General features: G+C 39.4%; 1 protein-coding gene across 1 annotated transcript in view; it reads left to right on the forward strand.

The window, feature by feature from the left end:
• drp2 (dystrophin related protein 2) overlaps positions 1-13,332 on the forward strand; it is an 86,674-nt gene that overhangs the window by 31,465 nt on the left and 41,877 nt on the right. The window contains exons 5-6 of the mRNA XM_030739048.1: positions 5,010-5,166; positions 9,800-9,946. Of these exons, the coding sequence (XP_030594908.1) occupies positions 5,010-5,166; positions 9,800-9,946 (304 nt within the window). The remainder of the gene's footprint in view (positions 1-5,009; positions 5,167-9,799; positions 9,947-13,332) is intronic.

Consider the following 13,332-nt stretch of genomic DNA (forward strand, 5'->3'; position numbering starts at 1 on the left):
GGAGTCTGTACTCTTTGTCTGTCTTAATTTAAAATCAAGCTGAGTACAAGAAAAGATTTTTAGATCTCTGTCCAAGATATTAGCATTTTTGTCCTCAGAAGACCTCGGCAATACAATTTCAGTGATTAGTTTTTCAAAATCAAACTGGTAGTGAATTAAACAACTTCTGCAGTCTGTGTGTATTAGAAAACTCACTATTCATTACTTTATCATATTTAAGTTTTATTTTTGTCATGAATGAATGACACAGCCTGCTTATGATTAATTATAAATGATAGATATGGTGTATGTGATTTTTTTTTTTGTTTGTATTGTTTTTGTGTAAGCACAGGATCTATAATGAAGAAGACAGATAAACTGGGGAGAGAATTAAAAATGTGATGGAAAAAGAAATGCATATTAGTCATAATTATAATGCAGTTTTTCAGAATGGCTTAGACATATTTTTGAAGCCTTCTGCCCTTTCTCAAAACTGAAATAATAAAATCTCAATTTTCAAGCTACAGTCACTAAACCTTTGACTCTTTTGGGCAAATCAGACATCAAATTAAAAAATGTTTTATTTAAAAAACAAAACAAAAGGTGGATATTATGTAGTACAAGTATTACCATAGAAAACTGCTAAGGCACTCTGTCTTCACGTAGAGTGATATTTTAAGTTTGTTTTTCAAGCAAATTGGCAGGAAAACAGACCAGTTCACATAAACTCTTAAGTCTTAATCAGCACTCACAGACTCAATCTAACATGTTTTCCTGGGTTTAGTTTTTTGTACTTCTGCACCTGCTGGATCAGCCATCAGAGCCATGCAGCACTTCCCTTCTTTTTCTTTTTTTAATCCTTTTACCTATGCTCAAAACCATACAGTGTGTTCAGATCACATGCACATCTTTAACCTCCTGAGACCCAAGCTCCTGTTTGCGATGCATTTTCAATTTCTCCGAGATATTTGTGATAAGATGGACCTGATATGTATATATACTAAAGCTTCCTCTTTGAACAGGAAGTTGTATTTTGTTACATGGTTGTTACATACTTTTGTGAGGAAAAAAATGTCCTCAGATGTGGACACTGGGATTATTTTATAGCATAACACAACAAAAACAACAGGACTTAACAAAGTATAAAATACTGTTGAGCACAATGAAGTATAAGGTGCAGCAAAGCCAAAATGTAATGTCCCCATATGTGGACGCAGAGTCTCAGAAGGTTAAAAGTAGTACTGAGCATTCATTACAACACAAAATAATCAAAGTATACTGCTTCTCTGTTGCTGATTAGAAGGCAATAGTAACTCAAGCAATCTGTCTGTGTAGATTCTCAGTCATCCAGGTCATAGTAGTCTCTGGAGCTTGAAAAAGGCGACTGGACTTCTTTTTGTTTCTTGAAGATGTTTCACCTCTCATCCGAAAGGCTTCTTCAGTTCTCAACCAAATGGTGGAGAGACCCAGGTATTTAAACCCCTGTGGGCGTAGTCCCCTGGAGGTGGTTATGACCCTCTATTGATCATGTGCGTGAACACATGTGCCCAGGTGTGAAGGGGGCGTGGGTCATATTTAATCAGTGGTTTCAGTTGAAACCAATTTAGGACTCCGCTCCATTGTTTCCTGTGGCCTATTGAGGTCACTGGAACAAAGGTGTGAATGGGGGTTGCGACGTCTGGGAAGGGAGCTCAGGACAGCACTGTAAGCGGGGGAAAGTTGGTGACGTAATCCACCTCCTCTGTTCAATGATGGTTGTTCACAGTGGACATAGATGGCTTCTTTCACTCCTCTTTCAAACCATCTGTTTTCCCTGTCCAAAATGTGAACATTGGCATCCTCAAAAGAGTGCCCTTTTTCCTTCAGATGCAGATGTACTGCTGAATCTTGTCCTGTCGAGGTGGCTCTTCTATGTTGTGCCATTCGTTTGTGAAGAGGCTGTTTGGTTTCACCAATGTAGAGGTCCGAGCACTCTTCACTGCACTGAACAGCATACACTACATCGCTGATCTTGTGTTTGGCGGGTTTGTCCTTGGGATGAACCAGTTTTTGTCTTAGGGTGTGACTTGGTTTGAAGTATACTGAGATGTCATGCTTGGAGAAAATTCTTCTGAGTTTCTCTGACAAGCCTGACACATATGGGATGACAATGTTGTTCCTCTTGTCCTTCCCATTCTCTGTAGTTTGTGTTTGGCCTTCATTCCTGTGCATCTTAGCTGATTTGATGAAGGCCCAGATGGGGTGACCGCATGTTTTGAGGGCTTTCTCAATGTGTGTGTGTTCCTTATGCTTCCCTTCTGCCTTAGAGGGAACACTTTCCGCACGGTGTTGTAGGGTCCTGATCACCCCAAGTTTGTGTTCCAGAGGGTGGTGGGAGTCAAAGAGGAGATACTGGTCTGTGTGTGTGGGCTTCCGGTAAACTTCAATGTTGAGGCTTCCATCTTCCTCGATAAGCACCGCACAGTCCAGGAATGGTAACTTGTTATCTCTGGTGTCCTCCCTGGTAAAACGTATGTATTTATCCACTGAGTTAATGTGACGAGTGAAGGCTTCTACTTCTTGGGTTTTGATTTTGACCCAGGTGTCATCTACATATCTGTACCAGTGGCTAGGTGCCATCCCTTTGAAAGAACCAAGAGCTTTACTTTCCACTTCCTCCATGTAAAGGTTGGCTACAATGGGAGACACTGGGGAGCCCATGGCACATCCATGCTTCTGTCTGTAGAATCCATCATTGTATTTAAAATATGTTGTGGTAAGGCAGAGATCTAAAAGTGCACAAATCTGATCTGGGGTGAGGCTGGTTCTGTTCAGTAGGGAATCGTCTTCCTGTAGTCGTCTTCTGATGGTCTCCACTGCCTTAGTTGTGGGTATGCAAGTGAAAAGTGAAACCACATCAAAGGACACCATGGTTTCATCTGGATCCAGTACAAGATTCTGGACCTTGTTAGTAAAATCTGTAGAGTTTTCAATGTGGTGGGGTGTGATGCCAACAAGCGGTGATAAGATGGTGGCGAGGTGTTTGGAAATGTTGTAGGTGACCGAGTTTATACTGCTGATAATGGGTCGAAGTGGGACTCCTTCTTTGTGGATCTTTGGGAGTCCATAAATGCATGGAGTGGCTTCTCCAGGGTACAGGCGGTAGTAAGTGGGGCGGTCAATGGCTTTTTCCTTTTCAAGTTGTTGCAGGCAGCAAACAACTTTTTTCTTGTAGTTGCTTGTGGGATCACGTCTCAAGACCTCATAAGTATTGTTGTCACTGAGGAGTGTAGTAATTTTGTTGTGGTAATCCGATGAATTCAGCACAACCGTGCACCTCCCCTTGTCGGCTGGCAGTATGGTGATGTTTTGATCCTTGCTTAGGGCTGTGATGGCCTTCTTCTCCTGAATGGTGAGGTTGGATGGAGGAAGTCTTGCACTGGAGAGAGTGGCTGAAACTTTCATCCTGATCTGTTCTGCTTCATTGGTTTCAACTGAAACCACTGATTAAATATGACCCAGGCCCCCTTCACACCTGGGCACATGTGTTCACGCACATGATCAATAGAGGGTCATAACCACCTCCAGGGGACTACGCCCACAGGGGTTTAAATACCTGGGTCTCTCCACCATTTGGTTGAGAACTGAAGAAGCCTTTCGGATGAGAGGTGAAACGTCTTCAAGAAACAAAAAGAAGTCCAGTCGCCTTTTTCAAGCTCCAGAGACAACTCAAGCAATCAAAAGTATTGCAGAAGACTACATCATGTGCCACTCCTGTCAGCTAAGAGCAGGAAGCAGGAAACTAACTAACTAAGGTTCTACTTCTACTACTTCCAATTTTGGACAGTAGAAGATTTGAAAAACGCCATCTGGTCTGATGAGAGTCAGTTTCTTCTGTAATGATGTGGGGGATATTTTCATAGCACACTCAATATAAAGACAGCATCATTTTAGTGCTGCAGCCTCCTTGAGTATTGTTTCTGACCATTACTTTATGACCGCAGCATACCAAAGAATGTGTTAGCCCCAGTACTGGTAACTAATGAAGTGGCCTGTGAGTGTATACTTGTATGGATGTATACATGTAAAACGTAAACACGGGAAATGGAAAATTCTTTTACTTTTCTATATTTTTCTATCACAGTTGCTCACATTTCTTTTGAAATTGCTATTCTCCCCTTCCTCTTCCTCTACTAATTCTCATTCACTTTTCTTCCTTTCGTCTCAGAGGGTTTCCACCCATTGTTGGTATCAGCTCACCATGGCTAGCTGTGCACTCTGAACTGACATGTATTGGTTAAATTAGATCATTAGCTGTATTAGCTAATGATTAGTTGTGCTTAACTTCTGTCAGCTGCGATTCCCATGATACATTTGTGTTTTTACGTATGATTGAGTGCTTTTAGAGTTTTGCAATAAGAGTAAACGAGCTCTGTAAATTGTGTTGACCTAAGTAAAAATTGAAATGGAAAAGGTTTTACTTAAAGAGCAGTTAATTCAGTAAATGCATTTCACTTTGCATTTGGCTGAGAGAATGGAATATTGTAATATATTTATAATTAAAAAAAATTATCAAAAAAAGATCATGCAACAGCAAAATGCCTGGTGTTTTTTTTTTTAGGGCTCTAAAGCCAAGCATTAATTCTTCTGGTGACTCTGTGTGTGTGCTGATCCATAACAGGTTTATGTAGCAATATATTTCATGTAATACAATTACCATAACCTGATTACAAAATGTGGCAGCTATAATCCATTACAGAAACAATTAGGAAAACACATTTATCAAGGTCTGAAGTCATGAAAATTCAAAGCTCACTTTTCAGAGTACTGAAACTTTTTTTTCACAAAAAGTGCTTTTAGAACTGGTGGAATGAAATATATATTTATATACACAGCCTTACTGAAATGACAGCCTGTAAATTTGGATAAATGGTGTGTTTCACTGCATGGTCTATGGATTTTGATTGATTTATTTCCTCACACTGAATCCAAATTTTAATGTCTCAGATAGTTAACTCTAATAAGTTGCGTTTTCTAAAAAAAACCTTCAGACACATGGAGAGGACTTTGGAGCGTCTTCTTCAGATCCAGGCAGCAATGGAAGAGCTGGCAGGGGCCTTAGAGCAGGCAGAGGGGGTGAGGGATGCCTGGGAGCCTGTTGGCGACCTCTTCATTGACTCCCTGCAGGACCACATAGATGCTACCAAGGTACAACTCTGCAGTACACGCTCGGCTCTGTTTTTCTCTTATCTCTCTTGCACTGATATGAATTGGATTTACCTGCAGAGTAACCTAATTGTCTCCTCTGAGATTACCGCCTCTGGCTATGCCTGAAAAAGCATGCACTGTGACACTACGACATGTTGCAAACAAACATCAAAAGAGTGACATCCTGCTTTTTTTTTTATCATAAAAAACAACAATGATGTGATACTCCTGAATAAATGAGTGATCTTTTTCAAGCTGTGTTCCTTTAAAATCTTTGTTTTAGTTGCCTGCATACACATCCTTGTCAGAGTGGCTGTGATCTGACAGATAAGGACGTGGCACTTCAAAATGACGCTATGATGCAGCACGGGTTACAAATCTCAGCTGAATAGATGTTGTTAAACAAATGGCAGGTCATTGGTTTAGTCATTATGGAGTACCGAGTTCTGTTGCTGCTGCCCGTAATTGTGTGGCACTATTCATTAGAAGTGAGGGCACTTCACAATAATCATGTCACTGTTTGGACTACTGTCACAGCCAGCACATGTTCAGCTCAGTCTTTAGGGCAGGCTTGTCAGTTGGCGTCATCTGTATTCCTTTATTCCCCTGTGCTTACACATGAATGCATGCACATACAAAAGCAGACACATGAGCCGTGTTTCCATTAGTACCAACTCAGCACAGCTCAACTCAACCAGGTACCAGGTACTTTTTTAGTACCCACTCAGCCAGGGTTCCAAGTGACCTGAGGCGAACCGAAAGTGTGGCGCAGAAGAACAGCATGCCACTGATTGGCCAGGGAGTGTGGTCACTAGTTGAGTCATGAAAGCGGCTCCTTCACCAGAATCAACCATGCCGTTTTTAAAACCCGACAACAAGAAAATGGAGGCGCGCAACGCACAAGGAGAATGCCTAGACCGATAGTTTGCAGCGGCAGTTTTGCAACAAGAGAGCCGTCTGAAACGTGCACACAGCATACATATTTTAATACTTAACAATGATAACATTCATCCATTAAAACATTGTACGGGGGACTTATGGGTGATGATGTAAACTGGCCTTAGCCATGTTAGCTTGCCTCTGTCTCATCCATTGTTGTGTTGTGTTTTGAGTTGTATACAAATTATATCAAGAGACTATTGCCCGCGTTGCTATATCAACTCCACCCACATTGAGGTGGTCCTCAATTGCAACGGAAACAAAACAAAACCATGGCGAGTCGTGAGTCAAGTCGACCCGCGCTGAGTAGGTACTAATGGCAACGCAGCAATGGATGCATACAGGACACAATTATAAAGGTAAACTAGGCAATTTTGCATTCACACATAGAGTAAATCTTCAGGTAAGCATTATTGCCCTGTCTCTCTCCCCTCAGCTTCAAGGTGGTAGATGACTGCCCCTCCCTGAGCCTGCTTCTGCCAGAGGTTTCTTCCTGTTAAAAGGGATTTTTCCTTCCCACTGTCGCCAAATGCTTGCTCATGGGGGGTTGTTTTGACTGTTGGGTTTTCTCTGTAATTATTGTAGGGTCTTTACCTTACATTACTTTGACCAGATCTGCAGCTCCTAACCGCAGTAGGGAGACCTCTGGTGCACTAGCGGAACAAATCAGAGCCGGGCCGGGGGCGGGGCAAATGACCGGGTCCTTTATACCCAAATAATAAAGCTCATCATAACATCATTTTACAACATACACATGCCCACAACAGCGGGAATGTGTATGTTATGAAGTGCCACTCATGTTAGCTTAGTTCATAAAAATGCTTCACTTAGTTTACAGTCTGTTGCCAAGTGACTACTGATGACGTTGGTGGACGGTTGGTGACGAGTTTTACCCACAATGCACTTGGAGAAAATATCGGCATTCCACTTGAAAATGTGCGTGTCATAAAGTTAAATGTAAGAGTGAAAATAAAGCCAGTCATGCAGCACATTTTATTCAATATTTTACACCTGCTACATCACTAAAGTCAGTCGGTCTTGTAACGTTTTTTAGCAACCATGACTCAGTCCTGACTGTGGCAATCTTTAAAACCCCCATGTAAAACATGAATGACAGGTGATGTAAAGTGGGCTGTACCCTTGGCCATACACCATGAATATTGTGATACAATCAGGAGTGTTCATCTCCAGCGTTCATCTCCCGCATTATACACAGGGGCCAGTCAAAGTGGGTGGTCCCTCATTAACCCACGATGCTCAACCCTCTTGAAATACGATACCCACCAGGCCACACTCTTAAAGGGAAAGGCTCTGCCTGTAACGCTTAATATAAAGCGCCTTGAGGTGACTGTTGTGATTTGGCACTATATAGATAAAATTGAGTTGAATTGAATTATTTTCAGCACCAATTAATAAATGTATTGATGGATAAACAGTAAATTGTAACACCTTTCCAAAATCCCAAATTGCTATCATTAGTCTTTTTTTTTTATTCTGATAAGTAGCCAAAATCAAAATATAACTTTACTATTATAATACAGACTGAGAAAAACAGCAGATCTTATTCAATTTCCTTGCAAAAATAACTAATAATTAAATAGTAATTATAAAAAAAAGATTATATTCATATACCTGTGTAGACTCCTATGATTTTATTATCTTTTCATTTCTGCTTGTAGCACATAACAGTTAATAGATATTCAGGATTAATTTTCTGCTTTCAAAAGAAGCTACTGAGTGTATTTTACATCTCAGTATTGTGAAGAGCTTTCTTGCTGTTATGAATAGCTCAAGCTATACCGTCAAGGTAAATGTGAAACCATAGGCCTCAGTCACACACAGAGAGAGAGACTGGTCAGCAACCTCTGGTCACGAGGGCAAAATGTGTATTCTCTGACTGGTTGGTGACTGGTTTCCTGACTGGAAATGCACAATGTTCACCTTAAAAGTAAAAGTGTTGCCTTGTAGCTGCAATCAACATGTTTCAAAATGCACAACTATTACTTTGAAGGTGAATGGTGAACTGCAGTGAGCATTTGCAGAAAAGTTGTTATATTTCATGCAGTCTACGTGCGACCTTGGCTTTGTCATAGTCATAACTAAAGCAATCGCATGGAAGTTTTCCATACCTCTTGTGACCAAATTCACCTCCAGCAAAAAGGTGGGATGATTAATACAAATATTGATAGCATCAGTACCAGCATTGGTAATGGTATTGGATCGGTACTAGCATGATGGGATCTAGACTTTAGTTTCAGCTTCTCTCCTCTATTTTCAGTATATTGATATACTAATATCATCAAAAACTAGACATGTCAAGTGCAAACGCCACTCCTCTCATATCTTGAGCACAATTTGCTCTTCCCCTTCCCCTGCTTTGCTGTGTTTTGTTGTTGTGCCATCATGTGACTCAGTGGCACTGAGCAGACACATATAGGCTGCAATGACAGGAAGCGTGATGGCACAGAGAAGGAGAAGCATCTGTGGAGATATTTTATGGCTGTAAATAAAAACACTGCAAATTTCGATCTATGTGTGAAAGCTATTTGCTACTGTGGCATCACTACCAATTTATTGAAACATGTGGAAAATAGTAATAATAATTTTAAAAAAAGCAAACTCTGAGCAGCAAATGAAACAAAGAGAGGAGGAGGGAAATCCCTCAAACAGACCCACATCCTAGACAGAGACAGAGGTCTCTGGCAGAGTCCTTTCAGAGAGGCAAAGAATATCCAGGTAGTTTATATAGTGACGTTTCAGTCATGACTTATATTGGCTCTTCAGCATTGGTTAATGTTAACTTTCAAAGCATTATTAGTCCTCATAGTTGTTACTTTAGCAGATTGATTACATTTAGACTGAATACTTAGCCCACTGAAACATAATAAATGAATTATTTTATTGGAATTGAAAAAATATGCCTCAAACATGAACTATGAAAATGCCGGAATATAATGAAGCTTTTGTGTTGAAGTGTAAAGTCATGCCAATTTTGTTTATATAACACGTTTAAAAAAAAAATAAAAAATTGACCCAAACTGCTTTCCAGGCAAGTGCATTTCCATTCCAGGCCTACAAAAAACACAGTTTCAAAACACGTGACAAAGTGTGAAAGAATTTATTGTGTTAAATAATTAACAGTGGAAAACAAAAACCAGTCTTCAAATTTAGCATATTGATGAATTATTGGTCTCAAAAATCATGCTACATTGCTCTCCCCTACATAAGCTGCCCAACAGTGCAAAATACATGGGACACTGGGACACATCAGTATGCACTCACATTCCATCTGAGTTATTGTGTATCCTTCATTTGTTTTACAGATTTTCTGGTTTTCCTCATTTACACACTGTGAACTTAGGCTGGTGCTGGTTCAGTATCAGTGCTATCATTCTTTCCCTCTGATTTTAGGACATTAAAATATGGCTGCTGCCAAATGGTTTCTAAAACAGAGCTGAAAGTTATAATTGATCCAGTTTCCATTGATTTTTTTTCTTATTTATTTAATTTAAATGTAGTTCATCCAGACTGGATGTTTCTGGATTGCTTTCTGATTTCATCTATGTCTGATGTTATGCAGTATTTATTATATTTGGATTTAATCTGTTTTCCCTCTCTCTTTTTCCACTGCTCTTGCTTCCATCCGCCTCCCTCTGGGCCTCTGTTTTTCTTGTTCTTGCTCATACTTCTTCAGTTATTTAAGGAGGAACTGACCCAGGTGAAGGAGGGCATGAAGCACATCAATGATCTAGCCCACCAGCTGGCAATCTCTGACGTCCATTTATCGATGGAGAATGCCCGTGCCCTGGAGCATCTCAACAGCAGATGGAAAGTGCTTCAGGTAGAGTTCACTACCAGGTCCATGGTGCCTGTTTGACTCTGTCAGCAGCAGGTTATGCAGCAGTGAAATTCAAAGAGGACATAAGAGAGTGATTCCACGTGTAATGTTTGGGCCTTTAATGTTGTCTGTATTTCTGGCTTCCAACTGTTTTATGTTTTACACATCTTTTGAGGTTGTGAAGAACAGTGGTGTGCTTTAGGAGATTGATGAAGGACCATGTGCGTGATGAGGAGTTTTGATACCATTTAAGAGGGAGATCAGAGTATGTTTGCAGACTCAAAGATCAATGATGTATCTCTCACTTAACTCACAGAGCTGTTAAAGCCACTGGTTAACAACATCACAAGTTTGGTATTTTTAAAGAAATAGTATAACATTTTGGAACATTTTGGAAAATGTGCTTCATTTTTTTTTTGCTTTTTTTCTGTGAATCACAGTAGCTATATTAGATTAAATTACATTCATGAGCAGGTAATTACTGTAGCTTAGTACAAAGACTGAATACAAATATAGAGCTATTTGATTTGTTAAATAATCCACCAGCCAGCAGAGTACAAAGTGTCATTATACATTACTGTTTGTCTATGAATGAAATACAAAAGATTGCTTTGCCCATTGGACGTGTTGGTCAGTATAGTTTGGGCTTTGAAGGAAGTCTGACTTGCTGTTTTCACCATCTGTATGCAAGGCTATGGCTTAATGCATGTAAATCTCAGGGGGAAAAAAGGAAATAATCCCTTTTTAAACAAAATGTAAAGTATCCATTTAATGTATCAAATTCAACCCCAGTGCACTTTAAGTTTTAGTTTTCTCACAGTTTCAGGCTGCCAATATTTCTTTTCTTTCCCCCACAGAAAAACTAAAAATCAGTTACCAAACTCTTACTAATGGTGTGTAAACTCGGTTGAATGAGTCCTGGATTTGCATTGGAAATGTGGTAATGTTGTCAAAAATGTATTAAATCCCAGCAGCCTTGACATACTAATCACAATATGAACTTGCTTTATGAACAGCTGTTATTTTCCAGTGGAATTTCATCTTTGCAATGAGCTCATTTTCCCTTTGTCTCTATCCTTTTTTTTTTTTTAAAGGAACTCAAAGAAAAGAGAAGTAATTTAGATAACACAATTTGTTATAGAATATATTTACTGGTCACTATTTATTTAGAGTCGACCCTAACCCTCTTGAGCTTAAGAGCCCCAGAGCATTGTAACTCAAGTCATGAGAACAAGAAATAAGTAATGAGTGCCTCCTGCCCACTTGGAGGAGGTTAAAAAAAAAAAAAAAACTCTTAAGAAGCTTTTAAACCTCAGGGAGAATTCCTAAAAACATTAAATTTTTTCTTTAAGTTTTAGTGTACAGTTTTTTGTTTTTTTTATTAACAGCGACTTTGTATTTTATGTAAAACTGTTGATAAAACAAGAGAGGGAGACAAAAAAGCCTAAACCAAAGCACAAATGCCCATGCTGTAAAATATTGAATAATTTGTGAAGTTTATTCTCTTTTTGCTTTCCCGCCTAATATATTATTCTCTTCTGGCTGAAATAACACTTTTTAAATTCCAGGTTCCATAGCTTCTATTTTTTGTTTATTATGCCTATTTTTGCTACATGCTGATGCAGAAACTATAACAGAATGGCATTCACAATAGATGACAAATATCTTTGGAAGCATTATTTTAGGATTAAATATTTTAAAATACAGAGGAAGCTTAATTTTTATAATGAACCCTTTCAAGGACAAAACCTCTCTGATTTGTTTACAGCACTTTCACTTTGTTTGTATTTTTAATATACAGTCATGTGAAAAAGAAAGTTTTCACAGGACAATGCAGCCTAGTGAAAACTTAGCAACACTCTTACTGTTTCCATAAGAGCATAAATAGCTGGTAATCAAGTGCTGGTAATCAAGTGCACTTGATTTAGTGATCATAATTAACTGTGATTACTTTTATAACAGCAGAGATTTTGGCAGTGCTCCTCTGGAGCAGTCAAACGTGTGTTAACACAATGTCATCATCTTCCTAGTAGTGGACATCCCACCAAAGTCAGACCATGCAATGTTCAAAGAATTTGCAAAAAATATCAAAGTTCATGACTTTACAATTAGAAAAAGACTGAACAGGCACGATTTATTTGGAAGGGATGCTGGGAGAAAGCCTCTTCCCATTTAAACAAACAATCAAACATGGCAGCAAAGTTGCATCTGAACAAACACAAGACTTCTGGAACAATTTCCTTCGGACAGGAGAGATCAACGCACCACATTTCACTAAAACCAAACACAGTATATCAGCACAAACACCTCATATCAACTGTCAAGCATAGTGGAGGGGTAATGATTTGGGCTTGTTGTGCCCAGGTACTTGGTTGGAACTTGCAGTCATTGAGTTGACCATGAACTCCTCTGTATATAAAAGTATTCTGCAGTCCCATGTGAGGCCGTCTGTCTGACAGCTAAAGCTTGGCCAAAACAGGGTCACAAACGATGATCCCAAGCGCAGCAGCAAATCTACAACAGTACCAAGTGTATTCAGTATCAAAAGGGTCTAACATGAAAGATTTCCATTTTAAATTATATATATTTTGCTAGACTTTTTCTCACATGATCCCAAATGTTTGCAACAATATTTGAATTGAGAGAAATTTGTAATTTCAATCACTCTGTTGTTCCAGCCATCAAGCTAATGTATTCTAATGGTATATTATATTCTTATAACAATGTTCAGCATGATTATAGTTATTTTAGTATCATTCTGGTAGAATGGATTCACAGCATAAATCTACAGAATATTATTTGATATCATCATGTCAGTGTGGGGCAAAATTGCTAAGGAATGTTTTGCACATCTTGTGGAATCTGCACCACCTACAGTAGAGTCTGTCTTGATCACAAACAGCAGCCTTACCTGGTACCTTTATGGTGTTACTAATAGGAAAGGTGTGCAGTGAGAGTACATCAGTGCAGCAATGAGATGAATCTATATTTGAATCCATGCACTTACGTAAAGAGAGCAATTCATCAGTGCCATCAAAGCACTTACTCTTAACCCCCTTTAAAAATTGAACTGAACTTGTCTTCCTCTCAGTGCTTAACGGAATGCTCAGTGGATGCATTATCCACTGTGCATTACTGCAACTGCAGTGTTTTTAAAGCACAGGCTTTACCCACCATCAGCAACCTGGTAGCGCTCCTGGAAGCACAACAAAACCCTCTCAGCCTTCACTACATCTCATGTAGGAACACCCCATTCCCATTAGATAACTGTCGTGACACTTTTTCCACAGCCTGACATGATGATTGCTGCTCCAACCTCTCTGCCTCATGAGCTGTCTCTCCTCTGAGCATGATGATTTTCATTGTCTCTTAAACAATTCCTAGAAGTT

Source organism: Archocentrus centrarchus, chromosome 10 (genome assembly GCF_007364275.1).
Source record: "Archocentrus centrarchus isolate MPI-CPG fArcCen1 chromosome 10, fArcCen1, whole genome shotgun sequence".
Taxonomy (NCBI): Eukaryota; Metazoa; Chordata; class Actinopteri; order Cichliformes; family Cichlidae; genus Archocentrus; species Archocentrus centrarchus.